The 19,787-nt window shown below is 36.0% G+C and overlaps 1 protein-coding gene across 1 annotated transcript in view; it reads left to right on the top strand.

Moving 5' to 3' along the window:
• The first annotated feature begins 15,945 nt into the window (after positions 1 to 15,945).
• aos (protein argos) overlaps positions 15,946 to 19,787 on the top strand; it is a 52,795-nt gene continuing 48,953 nt past the window's right edge. Inside the window, exon 1 of the mRNA XM_069838791.1 lies at positions 15,946 to 16,312. Within this exon, the coding sequence (XP_069694892.1) occupies positions 16,079 to 16,312 (234 nt within the window). The 5' untranslated portion in view covers positions 15,946 to 16,078. The remainder of the gene's footprint in view (positions 16,313 to 19,787) is intronic.

Genomic DNA, 19,787 nt, shown 5'->3' with positions numbered 1-19,787 from the left:
CTTTCCCACAGAAATTCCAGAACTTTGCTATAACGCATACAGCATGTCACTGTCGCACTGAAAAGGCTATCTCAGTCACTTATAAATCATGTTATTTTGAGACAAATACATAAACGTATTCATTCACACATACAGACACAGTATGACGACGATGCATATTCAGAAAGAGGCTAGGGGGGAGGCAGGCAGAGTGAGAGGAGAAGATATTTTATTGAATGGGCACGGCTATGAATGGAGGCCCGGCCAGCTGCATGCCACGGCCAGCAATGGCCCGCAGTCGTAACAGGCTGCAATTACGCAGAAATGTACTGCAGAGCAGTGAGAGGTGCCGCTTACTTTACGTAGTTAAAAACCAGCAAGAATTAAAGTTTTAAAATTAGACTACGTCACTGCATCTTCCAATAATGAAGAAGAGGGTTCCTATGTCCTTCACATTTAATTTATCCTTTTCAAGCTTATATAATATAGCTGTGTAAGTTTATTTAACAAGCTCTCCTAGGTCTTGCCTACATCCGTTTGAAAAAAAAAACACATGCAGAAACTAAGGGTGTCAAATTTATTTTATCAGTTTTTGTCATAACTCACATTACTTCCTTTAAGCTTCGGCCCTCTTGTCCTGTCACTCCCGTTTCCCCTTTCCTCTATGTTGACAACCGCTACAGAGACGCACAGGAGACCGGAGCAAGACATATACGTACACGTAAAATACAATATTTTATGCTCGACCATGCCGAAATGTAGTAATTATACACCTGGTAGCAGTCCTTTAATGCATGTCATTAAAGTACACCTATTCATTATAGTTCAGTTGTTCAGCCAATGAGAAATCACCATTGTAGCATTATAAAAGCGCAAGTATCGATTATTCTCGGATATGCAATCGAAAGACAACTAGCAAAACGTCATGGAGGCTGGAAATCCAATACTGTCGCAGAAGGTTATGTTCTGTTACTATAATAATTAGTGTTAATTGTAAATAATATTCAAATAAATTCAATTTGTCATCTCGTTTTTCAATGTCGAATTCAATTTCAAGGTTATATCAAGTTTAACTATCTTACACTCTAGATTATATCAAGGTCGTCGACATTCATTGCTCGGAAAAAATCAATACTTTCGCGTCTGCGCACATCTCACAATTTACGAGATTGCACAAGGTCAGTTCCGCTCCCCAGTCAGATAAGAATAACATGAAAACTTATGAATAATTTCAAGTTAGAAATATGGTCGAGCATAAAAAGTCGTATGAAACTTGCCTATAATGGTAATTAAGACGCTCGTATGAAAATGATGAAACTCGCTTGCGCTCGTTTCATAAACATCCTCGCGTCTTAATTACTATCATTATAGGCTCGTTGCATAATATACGAGTACTATTATGGTAACAATTTAATGGGTTCTTATTAAGTACAATTAATTATAAGTACAGTGGCAATTTAGTCCCACGTAAAAAAGAAAATTGTCCTCATGATTATTTATCACTTATTTCAGGGAACATATACAAGAATATTTTGGACACACTCTTTATCACAATTAAATAAGGATGACATAAATAGTCTACAGTATATCAGAATTCAGCTGAAGTCGATGAAAAACAAATATTTAAAAGTTAAATTCTTTAACAATCTTCCACAAACTCTAACCTTTAAACACATTTCGTAAAATAATTTTCAAGTGGTTAAAAAAAGAATGTTATTACGATGTAAATTAATTTCTGTTTTGTAAGAGTCCAGAAACTGAATTAAAATTGTACCCTAATGTTTTTATGTATCATTGGACAATGTCTATTTCTCTTCCATGAATTTGATTAATGTCAGAAATAAATTCCATCTTTCGGAGAAGCGGTGGAGTGGAAGTCTAATCTCTGGAAGAACGTTTAGAGCGTAAGCAGGAGTTAAGGGACGGTGGGGGTGGGGGTGGGGGGTAGCACGTAGGTGGACGTTCCGTCCGCCAATATCCCTCCTCCTTGCTTTAAGATTTCTGTACTTCATTCCGGATAAATTGATATGTAGTTATTAGATATGAACAAAGCTCGATCATTCGTGAAGGAGAAAGCGCTGTGCACAGACAAAACGCCCAGATCGTACTGTCAAAATCAGTATTGTGGTCTGGATTTGTAATCCTGTGGGCCTGGGGTCGATTCGTCATATGTATCAAAATGCCGTTTAATGTTTGCTCGAAGAAAGTCACTTAAAATCTTATTACAAAAGGCACTTTACACCCACATCATCTTTTTATAAAAAAAATTAGGCCTAATAGAATCACCTACAATTTGTTAAATATTTCATTTTAATTCTACATTTACTGCAATTTTACATTTAAAAATAAAACTATATTACCTCCAACGAGCCTATAATGATAGTAATTAAGACGCAAGTAGGTTTGTTTATGAAACGAGCGCAAGCGAGTTTCTTAATTTTCATACGAGCGTCTTAATTACCATTATAGGCGAGTTTCATACGACTTTTTATGCTCGACCATATTTCTAACTTGAAATTATTCAGATATATACATTTTATTTGTATCTGACAAGATTGGAAGTGACCTTGTTCTAGGTCGTGAATTGTGAGATGTGCGCAGACGCGAAAGTATTGATTTTTTTCGAGGAACAATGTCATTGACCTTGATGTAATCCCGTTAAACTTGATATAACCTTGATTATTGAATTCGACATTGAAAAACGAGATGACAAATTGAATTTATTTGACTATTATTTACAATTAACGCTAATTATTATAGTAACAGAACATAACCTTCTGCGACAGTATTGGATTTCCAGCCTCCGTGACTTTTCGCTAATTCTCTTTCGATTGCATATCCGAGAATAATCGATACTTACGGTTTTATAACGGTACAAAGCTGACTTGTCATTGGCTGAACACCTGTAAGCGGAGTTGTCATTGGCTGAACACCTTTACTTTAATATAGTAGGTGTACTTTAATGACATGCATTAAAGGACTGCTACCAGGTGTATAATTACTACATTTCGGCATGGTCGAGCATAAAATAATTTATGAGTCCTCTTTTTTCTCAACTTTGCATGGCCTCCTGGATTCTATTTTTCTACATTTGAAGTAGGCGTTAAATTAGTTGGACTTGGGTTGCAATAGCTATTTCCCTTCTCACCAAGTCCACAAACTCTCATTGGGTTCAAATACAGAGAATTTTCGGGTGAAGGCAAACGAGAGATGTTTTCCTGACATAACTCTTTTATCAGTGTGACAAGTGCCCCATCATGCATAAATACATATGTGACTCCATTTCGATAGGTGCCAGTCTTTTAATTGTGGAATTAGTCGTTTCTCCAACACATCGATGTACAGGTTCTGTTTTATTGTCCCCTGAACAATGTACAGGTGACCTGCAACTTTCCGTGACATCACTGACCAACCATGGTGGATGCTTCACAGTAGCGCTCCGCATGATTAGGAGTAGCTGTTTGCACCTCCGGTTACCTCCGATTGATGCCGCGCAGGTTGTACATGTGCTATGGCGCAGACATACACTTTCCGCTGAGCATTCCTTTATTCGGATAAAGTAGTGGTTCGAATCCGACTATTTTTTTTAATAAGTGTGTAATTTTTTCCTTATTCTCTAATTTTTTACTCTCTCTCTCTCTCTCTCTCTCTTGCTTGAAGTGCTACTTTAGCCGACAGATTTTTTTTCTACATTTGAAATTCATAGCATTTGTGGAAGAGAGTATTAGTTTTATGTTACTGATCAAATTAATGTCATTAAATTCAATTATTGCGAAATATATAGCAAAAGTACAGTTTTTCAGTAGCTAATGTAAACAATTATAGTCCTAGAAATATTCGTTTTTTTTTCACAAATAGTTACTGCCAATTAGTCTAATCGATTTAGTTTAACGTAAATTATATTAAATGAAATTTCAGAATGGAACCGAAGAAATGTGTGGTATGAATGTGTTAAGGTTCACTGTTTACAAGTCATTTATTCAGGCTCTTCGTTACCTTTAACTCTGGAAAGCACTTTTACATAATATCCATGAATATGTTCTATTAGAACAAAGTATAATTTATTTATATTTATATTTATTTAATGTGCTGTACAACAGCCAGTGGCCAATTACAGTTCAGCACAAATATAACAATAATAATAATAATAATAATAATAATAATAATAATAATAGTAATAATAATAATAATAATAATAATAATAATAATAATACACAAAATTTAAAATACCGATAATGTAAATTGTAAAGAATTTTAATAATAACCCCCTTGACAAAATTCTGCTACTTTAAACTGAATGAAAGAATTTCCATGTGTCGCATATCCGCTTCAGTGCCATTTTATTCCACTGACAACTACCGCCAGTCTCGTCGGTCGGTCGGTCGGTCGGTTGTCGCTTCCCTCCGGAGCTCTGCGTCCTCCCTCTACCACTGCGGTATTACCGGAGATCACCGGAGGAGAGCTTTATTCGTAATCTTCGACTGATCCGTCAGTAGTATTCGCTTTAACATGCATTCAGATCCAATTTCTCTTACTTTTTCCGTAGGGAAAACTTTTCTTTATCAGTCATGAACTGGAAGATTGACTCGTGCGAAAAGAATACCTGAGAAAGATATAGATACAGTATGAAGGGTATAAACTTTGAAGTTTAGCAGTCCTTATAGTTGGATGGAAATTTAAAATACGTTATTAGAAAATGCACAATGTTTAGTACGTACGCTTTTACAATCCTTAATACTGAAATGCAGGGGCGGATGCTAGTCACGAAAGTTAGGCTTGCTCTTTTATTCATAGGGGAAGATGGGAGGATATAATAATTCATAATTAATGAAAATAATCAGACCCACATAAATAATTTATTTTATAATTATGAAATCATTATGAGTCATGGATCATATTCGCTTATCAGATGTATTAGTTCTATATACTGTAATATAACAAACATGGCCAACAAAACAGTTTTAGTTTTTTCGACCCTGCCAACCAATGCACATTGTTGTATTGACCTGCACTGAACGAGCGCACATATTCTCTATAATGTTAAGAATTAATAATACATGCAGCAGCTAACACATGCATTCCGCTCATACAATTACATTGCACAGCACATTCCCGCTGTCAATACTGCTCTGTGTAACGTTAAATAGTCGTTGGTGTAGCTCTCAGACCAGAGCTTCAAACAACACATAACAAGCATGTGCGCCTGGGACGGACTAAGGAGGAAGGCACTTGCGCGCGCATCATATTCTCGCTGTTTCTACGTCTTTCCTGTAGCTTCGAGAAACGAGCAAGCGTTGCGATACTTGCGGTGTGCAACCTGCGGATGGTATTACGCCTATACAGTATTCCGAAAATAAAAATAAATTTTAATGTACGTAACGCCATTTTGAGAAATACACATTCTACGAAAATATTGGGCTTGCACAGCAAGCATAGCATGCCCTGAGAAATCGCCCCTGCTGAAATGTGAGTGCTGCTTTGTCCAAGTAGACGTTTTTACATCATCGCATCCGGTAGAAACATGTTTTAGTGGCATGCAGCACTTGTAGCCTTGCTCGTGCGCACAGTTCTTCCAGAACAGCTTAGTTGCCAACTGATATAGCTTTTTTTCTGTTTGAACGGCATTTTACTACACGATGAGAAGGTAAATTTTCTCCCGTTTCCGGTTTCTACTAATGCCGTTGACAAGAGTTCTGAGAAATGCAAAGTTTCCTCGTAACTTATTTTTGTGACAAATTCTGTGTTTTGGATTGAAGCTGCAACCCCAAGACTTGGCGTGGATGCCAATATTCCCCACGACAAACACTCCAAAGGCACAATGCGCAATATGTAACGAACTGGGATACTTCGTCACACCGCCCCGCCGGCCGATTTAGTTTGAAAGCAGAGAACAGCACAACGTGGCTCTGGACACTAGGTTTGCCTTCACCTGCGGAACGCAGTTAACGCTGCTATAGTAATGTATTGTCCGGAATATTTTCATATAATTGTGGACGCGCTCAATACTGAAGGCAGTAGGCTAGTTCTTCGATTACAGCAGCGAAATGTACCAACTCTTTAAAGATTTACTGACGATTGAAAGATATTCGAAACATGTAGCAAGGACAATCACTGTGTTGAAATCGGGAAATCTGGAAATTGTTAAAGCCCTTCAATACGTCCATGATTTGTGCAAAAGCATTAATCAAATTACAGTCGAAGAAAGTGCAGTAGTGAAAGAAAAATTGGAAAATGTGTTTCAGAAAAATGCAGGATTTTCTACTAATGTTGCCTTATAAGTGGCGTCTTCTTGGTGGCACTTGTGAGCTTCAGACCTGTCTTGACGAGACAACATGTGCAATTAGAGATGACGAAGAGGCAAATGTTGCGAAAAGTTGGCTGCATTAGAAATAAATAAAAGTGTATTTTTTTAATTTGCTTGTATCACATTTTGTGACGTAGAAAGAACATTTTAGAAATTCAAAGTATTTTACTCCGAAAAGCGAAACAATACTCGTTTAGAATCATTGAAAATGTACATTGTTGTACATTGGAATAAGTATCGAAAATAATGTGTATCATTAGACAACGTTATGGAGAAGAATATTTTAAGATCTATTATACTCTTATGTTACACATTGGCCCATATCCCAACAAGACGAAGAGCATGATGGTCATAGAAAGAAAAGTAAAGAAGGTAAACTTGCGAATTTTAAATGAGGCAGTAGAGCAAGTTGATGGCTTCAAATACTTGGGGTGTACTATAAGCAGTAACATGAGCTGCTGCCAGGAAGTCAAAAGGAGGATAGCAATGGCCAAGGAAACTTTTAATAGAATAAGGAGCATCTTCTGCGGACCTCTGGAAAAAGAACTAAGGAAGTGCTTTGTTTGGAGTGTAGCATTCTATGGAGGCAGAAACATGGGCATTACGACGAAGTAAAGAGAAGCGACTAGAAGCATTTGAAATGTGGATATGGAGAAGAATGGAACGTGTGAAGTGGATAGACAGAATAAGAAACGAAGCTGTATTGGAAAGAGTGGATGAAGAAAGAATAATGCTGAGACTGATCAGGAAGAGGAAAAGGAATTGGCTGGGTCACTGATTGAGAAGAAACTGCCTTCTGAAGGATGCACTGGAAGGAATGGTGAACGGGGGAGAAGAGTTCGGGGCAGAAGAAGATATCAGATGATAGAGACATTAAGATATATGGATAAAGCAGAAAATAGAAAAGACTGGAGAATGCTGGGTTTGCAGTGAAAGACCTGCCCTTGGACAGAACACTATGAATGAATGCTTCGTTGTTGGGTGAACGAGCTGCAGTAAGTGCGGCTGAATGGTTTAGTAATAATGTCCTTGAGGAGCCCATCGACAGATTACGGTCATGAATGAAAAGGCTTCGTCACCTCTGCATGAATGAATGAAACTGTCCGGTCGGCCTGCCCGAGAGAGAAATCGTCGTAAACAGGTTTGGTCTGCTTCGGATGGAAAGAAATCCGCAGGCGCGAGGTCATAATGCGTCCGCCGCGCCGTCTCTTTCTAATACATCATCTCACTCTCTCTCTCTCTCTCTCTTCTGGTTAGGAAATGAAAACGCTGAGCAAGGGAGAAGCGGATTAGCGCGCAACAACTACGCGTCATGTAAATCGATTACATACATTCTTACGGACATGCAGACACAGATGGTCAAGAATTAGCAAATGCGTTGGCTATGCATTAATTGTCTATTGTAAATAACTTACATAGCGGTGCAAACAGTAGCGGCCGGTGATCGAAATCCTCGGTGAGGCCAGATGCAACTAGTTTAAGTGCCTCCGATAGGAAATGTTTGTTTATGATATTAATTATTATTGTTATTATATTTTTAATATTATTATTACTGTATTACTATTACCTCAAAAAATACCAGCTAAAAGAGCTTGAAGTAATCGGACTTCTGGTTGGAGCAAGAGGTACCGCTACTCTCTTCATGAAAGATGTGTTTAAGAGGCTTGGAATACCTACACCTATTATTCCGATTGTAACCTTAGTTGCATTGAAAGGATCAATTGCTGTCCTGAAGAATCACCTATATTCGAAATCAAACTAAGTTCAGTAGCATTCTTTACTTTTTTGTAACACTTACCTTTCTAAAAATAGCTATATTTCCACTAATCTCAAAAAAAAAAAAATATATATATATATATATATATATATATATATATATATATATATTTGCAGCTATGTACTTGTAAGAATTTCATTGTTAAAACAAAATTAATGGTTTTTCATGAACTTGTAAAAATTTCTATGGTTAAGTACTCTTTGTCCCTTGTGGCAGCTCACGAATGGTGAGAAGATATAAATTATTATTATTATTATTATTATTATTATTATTATTATTATTATTATTATTAGTCTATTATTATTACTATTAATGAAAAATAATAATTTCACTCACCAAATAAGCTGTTATGCTCTGAGTTTCAGTGATTGTTTCAGTGTGATGAAGCTTCCCACATTATGTGTTGAAATTCTCCTTTCTTTCTTTTCTTTTTATTTTTTTCCTTTGGCAGCAACAAACAAGGCCAAGAGAAGTTTATTTTGCATCACATTACCACATAACCATTTATGTGGCCCATACCAGGATGCAATAGAAGCTCGCGTTTTAAGATTAAATTATCTGTCAGAAAAATTGTCAACTTCCTTTATTTCAGTATTATTTCTTCTCGAAAAAGGATACTCTAACAATGAATTAACTGCACCAGCATTATTTCTCTCATTTGTTTCTGTTTATATTTTCCCGAAATATATAACACTGGCCCAGATTCACTACTGTAATACGAAGTACAATAGTAGAACACCCTCGCTTATGTCATAAACTAAGACATTTAAAGGGAGAGAATAGAGTGGGTCTCTGCCTGCCAAAGAGCTGGGATTTTGTTATTTATGACCTATTTAGGAAGACAAGTCACCACTGCTATTCCCACCCCACTCTACCCTTGAGGCCGGCCCATGGATGGGAGAAGTGAAACCTGACCAGGCCAGACGAATTGTGCCTCAGCTACAACGTTTTAAGCGCAAACTCAAAGCCCGCGAAAGGACATGAAATCCATAAGCCAGACCCGGCACGAACGATTCTGGCCTCAGGAACAAATTTTACTGCAAAACAGGTCTATATACATCACAAAGTTTTCAAATGCTTCTACAGCGATATATGCTTCATTCAAATAACTAATACATTATATAGAAACACAAAATTTGACTTCAGTTAAGCCAAGTGACTGAGGCCCGGCCTCACTTGCCTCAATCAGCCGCCACTGGTGCAAACAAAACTTACCCATCTCCCATACAGTATTCAGGCCGAACTCTTTGCGATCAAGAAAGCAATGAAATGGTGCACAAGAACAGGAGAGGCTCGCGACAGGAACACTTTGGCTGTGACGCATGCGCAGACCTCTCATGCAGTGTTAGCGTGATCCTTACCTGAATTTATTTTCGCGTGTACATTCCAGATCAAATCAAGAAGTTTCCTTCGTGCTCCGGTTACACATCTTGCATATATGAAGGTTAGGTTTGGTTAGTTTAGGGTTTTTATTAACCAAGTCCGCGCATGCGCAGACAGCCAAGATGCCGCACGTCGCAGAACATTACTAACTCTCAAGCAGCAATGCATGCAATTGACAATAGACATATCTTAGATCCTCTTACAATTGAAATAATGAATAACAACACATTCTATTTTAATAACATATCATACATAGTGTTTAAATGTTCGTCTACAAAGTATGTATATTAAAATTATGATTTATGTAGGCCTATGTTTCTGCCTAGCTACTCTCCTCAAGAATGTGATCCTACTATAAGAATTTCAAATTTTATTTTAGAAACAACAGAGACTTTTATGTGTATAATTATAGCATTTTTGGTTCATTTATGATTACTGAATTATACTTGTGTAATACTCTGGTATCAGAATCTTAAATTTTAATTCAGAAAAAACAGATATGTTTGTAAATCATGTAAAATGTTATGTCATTCTCAAGTCTTTGTTAATCAAAACGAAACCGTTCTTTTGCTTTTTCACGACCGTTTTAGGGTAATATACTTAAGAAGTAGGCTGCTTAAAGATGATACTAATACTACTAGCAACAACAGAGAAAATCTATACTACAATTTCTGAATGAAAAAAAGAGATGGTGTTAAGATTGGTAATGGATTATTATTATTAGTGTAAATAGTAGCAAATCATGTTGATATAGTAACAAAGATAAGATTAAAAGAAATAATATACTCAGGGAAGAAATAAACTTGTTTTACAATACATGCTACATAATTATAAACTACGGAAGTCTGTCACATGAGTTGTTTAAAATGTCATTGCTTAAAGTAGCCAATTCTGGAGGAAATTTTTTTACCGAATTATACAGACGTGGATCATATGTAGTAAAGCAGCAGATGTGAAGCATTTAGGTTAAACTAAATTAAGAATTTCATTTCGTCTTCTATTATGATCATGCGGCTGAGCTACAAATTTCATTCCATTTTTATGACAGAATTTCATTAAAGAGTATTTTAAATTTGGCCAATTCTAAAAGCATTAAATTCGAAATTGATCAAGTTTGTTGGATAATCCAGTCGCCTTTTCAAACAAATTTTGATTATACGTTTTTGCAACTGAATTAGAGGAAGAACACCAGTTTTTGTAATGCCTCCCAAACCAGTTATACCATATTGGATATCAGATTCAACTATAGCCAAATAAATCAAACGTAAGACACGAGTAAGCAAGTAATGGCGGAGATTTACAAATTTGTGAACTGTTTTGCGGATCCTGTTACATAAAAAGGTGATCCCATTTCAAGTGCCGATCGACAATAATTCCCAGGTATTTCACATCTACAGACTCTTTGAGGCAAGGGCATTCAAGGATTGTAGGGTGTCTACAAATTGAGTTGTGAATTGTTAATTTTAAATGAGAAAGTGATTTCAAATTGCTCAATCCAGAGGCTGTTAAGAGAAATGACACTAAAGCAGTTTTAGTTATATTTAGAGATAGCAAATTAGCATCAAGCCATTTCTTCATCAAATTTGTATCTGTATTGGCATATTTATAAGTGTCCTCCCAAGTTAAACCATTGAAAATCACCACCGTGTATCAACGTAAGAATAGCAGGAGCCATTATATACTTTAAAATCAATGTTTAAGAAATCGTTAATATAGGCTATATTAAAAATAGAATAAGAACCTAAAATTATTCCCTGAGGGACTCCTATATCAATATTTACATTTTCACAGAAATTATCAATTTTGGTTATCTGGTTTCTTCTGTTAAGTATGATAATACCTCTGACTCTTTATATAATTTGAACTGGTAATGGAAATTACGAGAAAACGGCTGAACGGATTTTAATGAATGACCCATCCATCATTTTGAAGATTGAGATCCAAGGATTTTCAGAAAAATAGTAAATTTCAGTGAAGCATTAGTTTTCCTACATAATTGTCCTATTTTCCAAAATCCATCTTTCGTCAGTTTTGAGAACTAAATGCATTTCAGAATAAAATAAAACACTCACTACAATAAACAAAATGCTATTACGCGAAGGCCATGACTTGCAGGATTGCCAACATATTTAGAGTTCAGATGGCTCATATTCTCTGACATCATAATGCCAATATGTCGATCTTCATTTGTGTAATTTTTTGATAACGTACAAAAAATAATTTACAGGTCTTATTCGCTGGTCTGTAGTTTTCCGAATACAGCTGTATGTGTATTGGATATTAAGAATTACAAAACTTAAGAATGTTTGTTGACATTATTACCATTAAACATGAAATATTGTTATAGTTATCATTTTATTTTTATATCGATCTTTAGCGATATAAATAATATTCAAGTTATAATTTATATTGTTATCGTTATTTAGTGTTATAAGTAATATTTAAGTTATCATTTTATTTTATTATCATTCGTTAGCGATATAAATAATATTCAAGTTATCATTTGTATTCTGTTATCGATCTTTAGCGATATAAATAATATTCAAGTTGCATAATACTAGTGTTAGTTTTTTCTTCTATTATTACATTATACTATCTTGTAACACAATAAAATGAAAAGGAGTAACCACGATTTGAACCTGAGAGGTTGATATCTAAATTCGAACGTTTTTCTGACTGAGCTACGGGGCATATGCGGAAAAATTGGCCCAATCCCTCTCCAAGACGTTCTGATGCTTTGTGGAAGCTCGTCCAGGATGCCTGGGATGCCGTAATTGTGAACAGTCGCTATTTGAAAAGACTAGTCGACTGCAAGATATGATCGAAATGAGAGGAAGATGAACTAAATATAGAATCATGGCTCTTTTTTTTTTGAACTTTCAATTGTTTGAATTTTATAAATCAGACAGTAAGTTTGTTTTGTTTATGCTACGAAAGATATTTTTGTTGTGAATATAATCTTTCTTTCCTTCCATTTGCAGCCAAAATGCCATAATAAAGTCATGGCATAATACATTCATGAATCTGATGTTAATTACTAAAACAGTCATAAAGGAGACAGGAGTAATTACATTTTCTCTCTCCCTTAAAAAAATATATATATATAGAGTACTAAGTTGTGTTGAACGCACGACCTCACAAATACCATCCCGAAACGTGATATTCTGCAATTGAATAGCCGCCCAGAACAACGCTTAACCCTCATTTCTTATAAGTAGAGTTTTTTGTTAATGATGCGCATGTGTAATGCCTGTACTCGTGCACACGTGTCTGATTGTCAGCCTTGCTCTAAAATTAAAAGTATGTGTAGTAGGCCTACAATATATTTTTCCCGATTTTTGAAGAATTTCGTATTTGCTGGTTACAACCTTGTTCTGGGAGGCTGTTCAGTTATTTAATGTATTAAATTGATTTACATATTTTTGTAGTAATATTTCTAATCTTATCTGTGTTTATAATTTTTGTATAGCTTTTACTTTATGCAGTCATCGCATTCAAAAAGGATCAAAGACACAAACGCTTCGCAGAAGTCATAACACTTTCTATTTTCATTTTCAAATAAGCTTACTGCGTTTCTGAATACCTAAAATAATTGTGGAAAAAAATCGCATTTCTGATTGTGCGATAAGTTCGTGTATGACTGACTGGATGACGTCATCATTGATTTTATACAGTGTAAATTTGAAATTGAAATTTATGATGTTGCTATAAGACAAAGAATAATGGAAATAAGATTAAATATATAATACATCATTATAAGAAATCAGAAATTTTACAATATAGTGATCAATATAAAATTAATGTGGTAACAGGATAAAGAAAGGTAACTCAGGATGTGGAATGAGCACGATCTCGTAGTACTGAAGACTTTCAACAAAGATATTATTTCTATTGTAATCAACGCGTCTTCAAATATGAAGGCATAACTCTTTAGTACAGGTACGCTCAAAATTGTAAAAGCGCCGATTACACGGATGATGCTGCACTGCATAACACACACAGTGTACGGACTGGGCTCCGCAACTACATTGCAGCACCGCCCGTGTGATGGCTCTCATACTCTAACAAATACTGAATTTGAAAAAGGAAGGAGTATACACTAATATTCAGTTATTGAATTATTATTTTATTATGTTTAATATAGTTATGATATTATATCATATGTAATGTTATTTTCATATTCCACCATACATTGCGGTCTGTGCATTCTTTTCTGCAAGTAATCGGAAATCTATTTCCAACGAATTTACTGCAATGCGCAAAAGATGCTCATCTGTTAATCGGGACCTACTGTATGTTTGGATTTATCAACCTTCATTCTCGAAAATAATTGTTCGCACACGTATGTCGAGGCGAAGGTAGCTAACATAGTGGTAGCGAATAAGCTCATCTCGGGATATTTCCTTTTGTTCATTTTTTAACACTTCTATTCTTGTCAAGTCATATTCTCTGCATTACTGAATTCTACGTCACTTTGTAAATCAATTAACGCATCCTGGAACTGCACTGTCACGGATTGTACATTTACTATGAAAGGATTGACAAAAAATATTAATATCACTCTCCATACATCTAAAACCACTAAATGCATGTTCTGTGAATTCACATTTGAGCTGTTCCAGTACGGAGATACAATTAGCTATATTTTATTCAGGCACTAATTGTTCGACTTTCTTCAATGTTTGACCTTTCATGAAGTGCTTTCAATTCTTGAAACTGTAGTGCACGTTGCACCCCTGAAAAAATATTTTATCATAACATGTATTTCTTTTGGAATAAAATGAAACAATAGTAATAATAATAATAATAATAATAATAATAATAATAATAATAATAATAATAATAATAATAATAATAACAACGTTGGTCTATGAATACATATTACAGAAAACAGCTTCCCTGTTACTTCGACGTGTTCTGTGTAACAGAGCGTATAATGTCGTTTTATGTTGCTCAGTAGTATTGCTGACAGTACCTTACAATATAGTAAACAGTTCACTTTTTCACCGAAAGTACAACAAAAATTGTCTTCCTCCTACACTGTACGGAATGATCGTTTTCTTACAGAAGTTTTTGACTGTGTCATTGTCCTGCAATGTTCGTACGTTTACTAAGTAATTGAACTGCCTTCCGCTGTCACCCGTCGAGCTTCGAACGAAGAACAGCACGCTCTACATTCGAAGGTTGTGATTACAGAACGTAATCGCGAGTCAGAGAATGAGCATACCTGCTTTAGTAGCTCCATTTTCATGAAAAAGAAATCAAGAAACGTCCAAAAGAATATAAAATGCACTTTTATTCCATTAAAATCTGAAAACACGTGAATTTCAAAACATGTAGGTATCCACAAGAACCTGCAAATGTTTTAAAAGAAGTTTATGCTCAATAACATAAAGGTCATTATTATTATTATTATTATTATTATTATTATTATTATTATTATTATTATTATTATTGTTATTATTATTATTATTATTATTATTATTATTAGCACTGCAGTGTACACATTCGCACGCACGCACGCAGTCTGCCGTGTCACACAACGGCGGCCAGCCAGCTTACTACAGTACTACTAGGACGTACAATCACGACATGAATGGAAGGCAGAGGGGGCGTAGCGCGCAACAGCCACGTTCATCTTTTTATTTAAAAAGAATATAAAACACTTGTGCTTCTGGTCTTCTTGTTGTAGTTGATCTTATTGTGAATCGCCTCCCTCTCCTGCATCCTCACCGGTCTCAGCGCGCCACCCCCCTCCAGTAATGGACTCGTCCTAAGTCATTCATGAGAAAACCTTTCCTATAAAACCTTGTAGTAGCTGAGATTGGGTGGGCAGTCGACCGGCAACACGGAGGAGCGCGTATCCAGGGCGATAGGTGACTTCAACGCGCGAGTAGTTCGATCCCGCCTAGCTGTGTGCAAGTTTTGCGTGATATAGCTTCTCAGTTTGTAGAGATAATGCCACAATGAGGTGGTTCTATTTTTATCACTTTCTGACAAGGACATAAATGTTCCTTACTTTAAAAAAGTTTTTTTTTTCCTTTTCGTGTGTTCACAGTAAATGGATTGTAATGTTATTGTAAGATTGACTGAAAAAAGACAATTACGTATTAACCCGTGAATCGCAAAGCATATTAATTTTGTAGAAATAAATATTTGAGCATCAATCTGTTACTAGCTTTTAAGAAAAAAAAAACGTAAACCACCTGGATAGTAGTGGGTTGAGCGCACAAAAAACGGAACACGATCTGCGGTTATAGAAAAGGAGATAGCCACAATAATTCGGCCACGTGCACAAAAGAAACCATCAAAGAAGTTCAATATAGTAACCACAAATCTTGGCATTATTTTGTATATACGAAAGTTCGAACGAAGTAAACAGGAAGGTGGTTTTCGAGGCTTACAGCGTGGTAGAGCACGACAATCAGCTGATTGCCGCCACATTGTACACTTTCACACGCAAGACACAAGACAAACCCTTTCACCTCAATTCAACAAACAGCTTAAGGCAAAACTATAGCTTAATTTTCACTTCTGAATATTGGTTGAGAAATAAGGTCTTTCACACAACCAAGACAGAGCACTGAGCGGGATAAAGTGGCAGGTGTCCAAGTGCGAGTCGTCAACAAAACGAGATGACTGTACGAAATTCAGCAGTGATATTTCTTGGCATAGCAGCAGCTATTACCAGCGTAGCGAAAGCGTCCAGGCTGCCGTTGGTAGTGTTCCAGTACCACCATCACCACTTGCATGACCACCAGGACGTCCAGTTAGAAGAGTCAACGGCACCTAGTGCAGACGTCCATCATTCTGTGCATTTTCATCACTTCAATGACGACAGGGGCATCAGAGTTCTCTACCAAGTCGGGGTAAGTCTTGCATTTGTTATACATTATGTTCAGGTAAATAATTCAGCGGAGATGAAGACGTGTTTTTGAGATGAAAATAAAAATATAATCATCTTTAAACACGGTATTTCGTACCAAAATGGTCTTATAGAGATGCCAGCATGTTCTATAAAGTGTAAGTTACACTGCAACTCCAGACAGGATTTGAAGTACTATTTTATTTAACTAAATTTAATTAAAATGTGTCTTAGTGAAACTTACAGCAGAGTCCGTATAGGCCAGTTTCTATCTGATGCTTTTCCAATTCACTGCGGGCTAAAGCAGGGAGATGCACTATCACCTTTACTTTTTAACTTTGCTCTAGAATATGCCATTAGGAAAGTTCAGGATAACACAGAGGGTTTGGAATTGAACGAGTTACATCAGCTGCTTGTCTATGCGGATGACGTGAATATGTTAGGAGAAAATCCACAAACGATAAGAGAAAACGCGGAAATTCTAGTTGAAGCAAGTAAAGCGATAGGGTTGGAAGTAAATCCCGAAAAGACTAAGTATATGATTATATCTCGTGACCAGAATATTGTACGAAATGGAAATATAAAAATTGCAAATTTATCCTTCGAAGAGGTGGAAAAATTCAAATATCTTGGAGCAACAGTAACAAATATAAATGACACTCGGGAGGAAATTAAACGCAGAATAAATATGGGAAATGCCTGTTATTATTCCGTTGAGAAGCTTTTATCATCCAGTCTGCTGTCAAAAAATCTGAAAGTTAGAATTTATAAAACAGTTATATTACCGGTTGTTCTGTATGGTTGTGAAACTTGGACTCTCACTTTGAGAGAGGAACAGAGATTAAGGGTGTTTGAGAATAAGGTTCTTAGAAAAATATTTGGGGCTAAGAGGGATGAAGTTACAAGAGAATGGACAAAGTTACACAACGCAGAGCTGCAGGCATTGTATACTTCACCTGACATAATTAGGAACATAAAATCCAGACGTTTGAGATGGGCAGGATATGTAGCACGTATGGGCGAATCCAGAAATGCATATAGAGTGTTAGTTGAGAGGCCGGAGGGAAAAAGACCTTTGGGGAGGCCGAGACGTAGATGGGAAGATAATATTAAAATGGATTTGAGGGAGGTGAGATATGATGTTAGAGACTGGATTAATCTTGCTCAGGATAGGTACCAATGGCGGGCTTATGTGAGGGCGGCAATGAACCTCCGGGTTCCTTAAAAGCTAGCAAGTAAGTAAAGTAAGTATTTTATTTAACAACGCTTTCAATTGCTACTTGGCCGAGGTAATGGCCCAGGAATTGTGCCTGGGACCTGCAGTCAATCTCTGATTTACTTTGAAGACGAGTATTTGGCAGAGAAATAAAAATGTGTCATCACTTTTACACTTTATTTTCCGACTAACAAGTCTTTGTAACCGTAAGACATAATCAAATCAGAAAGTGCCTGTGTTATGGGGATTCCATATAGAAACTGGAAATACAGTCTTTTCAGTAAAGGATGGTTCACAATAAAGCGGGAATGGAAACGACAACGAGAACGAGAACAGAAATAATGTTAAAGTAAATGTATTTAAATGTAAGCATTCACAATAGTTAATTGTGAATAGTCACATTTAAATATATTTATTTGAACAATATTTCCGTTCTCGTTCTCGTTGTCGTTTTTGTTCCCGGTTTATTGTGAACCAGCCTTAAGTATGGAACATCACTCCATACTTACGGCTTTTAAGGAACCCGGAAGTTCATTGCCGCCCTCACATAACCCCCCCCCCCCATCGCCATCGGTCCCTATTCTGTGCAGGATTAATCCAGTCTCTAGCATCATATCCTACCTCACTCAAATCCATTTTAATATTATCTTCTCATCTACGTCTCGACCTCCCCAAAGGTCTTTTTCCCTCCTACCTCCAACTAACACTCTATATGCATTTCTGGATTCGCCCATACGTGCTACATGCCCTGCCCATCTCAAACGTCTGGATTTAATGTTCCTAACTATGGAAGGTGAAGAATACAATGCGTGCAGCTCTGCGTTGTGTAACTTTCTCCATTCTCCTGTAAATTCATCCCTCTTAGCCCCAAATATTTTCCTAAGAACTTTATTCTCAAACACCCTTAATCTCTGTTCCGCTCTAAAAATGAGAGTCCAAGTTTCACAACCATACAGAATAACCGGTAATATAACTGTTTTATAAATTCTAATTTTCAGATTTTTTGACAGCAGACTGGATGATAAAACCTAGATGATAATAACAGGCATTTCCCATATTTATTTTGTGTTTAATTTCTCCCGAGTGTCATTTATATTTGTTACTGTTGCTCCAAGATATTTGAATTTTTCCACCTCTTCAAAAGATAAATTTCCAATTTTTATATTTCCATTTCGTACAATATTCTGGTCACGAGACATAATCATATACTTTGTCTTTTCGGAATTTACTTCCAAACCTATCGCTTTACTTGCTTCAAGTAAAATTTCCATGTTTTCCCTAATCGTTTGTAGATTTTCTCCTAACATATTCACGTCATCCGCATAGAGAAGAAGCTGATGTAACCCGTTTAATTCCAAACCCTGTTATCCTGAACTTTCCTAATGGCATATTCTAGAGCGAAGTTAAGAAGCAAAGCTGATAGTGCATCTCCTTGCTTTAGCCCGCAGTGAATTGGAAAAACATGATAGAAACTGGCTTATATGGACCCTACCTATTTATATATTAATTTTACGAAAAAATGGTGCATACAAAAGTTGTTACAAATAACCCAGTTAATGTAATGCCAGTTTCCTTACAAAATACTGATTCAGGTATACGGTATGACAAAACACGTCTTTTATAAATGGCAATCTCTACTAATTTTAACATATTTGAAATATCTATTCAATTTTACATACAGATCATTCACACCTTTGAACATTCTCCTGTGGCTGGTGTTATGCTTCTTCCAAAGGCCTTGATATGCACATAATAGAAATAAGTTTGTCTATTATCTAGAGTAGACCATGGGACATTGTTTGGACGTGAACAGCTCTCATTTCGAACATAGCTTAAATGTTCTCTGAAAACTCTATGCGTAAAATTTAATAAAGATTCAAAATAATTAGAATTTAATAAGGATGTCAAGGGGCGTAAGTCAAAGTAAACTCAGTACATGCTGCATTCTTGTTTGTCTACTTTTGGCATAATATTTAATTGGATATTCAATCTATATATTTTTATATTCAGTGAATTACGATAGTTAATTTATCGTGTAGATTAATATTTATCCAATCTACGAGTGAATAATTTGATAAACTGGAATAAAATATGTGAAGTAACAACAATTTGTCTCATTACATTACTTTTACTTCTGCAGAAAAATGACATTAAATATAATTGATATATTTTATTTAAATGAACGTCTTCATTTCACAGTCAAAAGTGTTAATTTAAAAAGTAGGGATTTGGTGGTATTTTAGTCTTTTTAGAGGAATCCGTC

This window comes from Periplaneta americana, chromosome 11, assembly GCF_040183065.1.
Source record: "Periplaneta americana isolate PAMFEO1 chromosome 11, P.americana_PAMFEO1_priV1, whole genome shotgun sequence".
Classification (NCBI taxonomy): domain Eukaryota; kingdom Metazoa; phylum Arthropoda; class Insecta; order Blattodea; family Blattidae; genus Periplaneta; species Periplaneta americana.
Note: the sequence above shows the minus strand (reverse complement) of the source record. Positions and strands in the feature narration are given on the sequence as shown.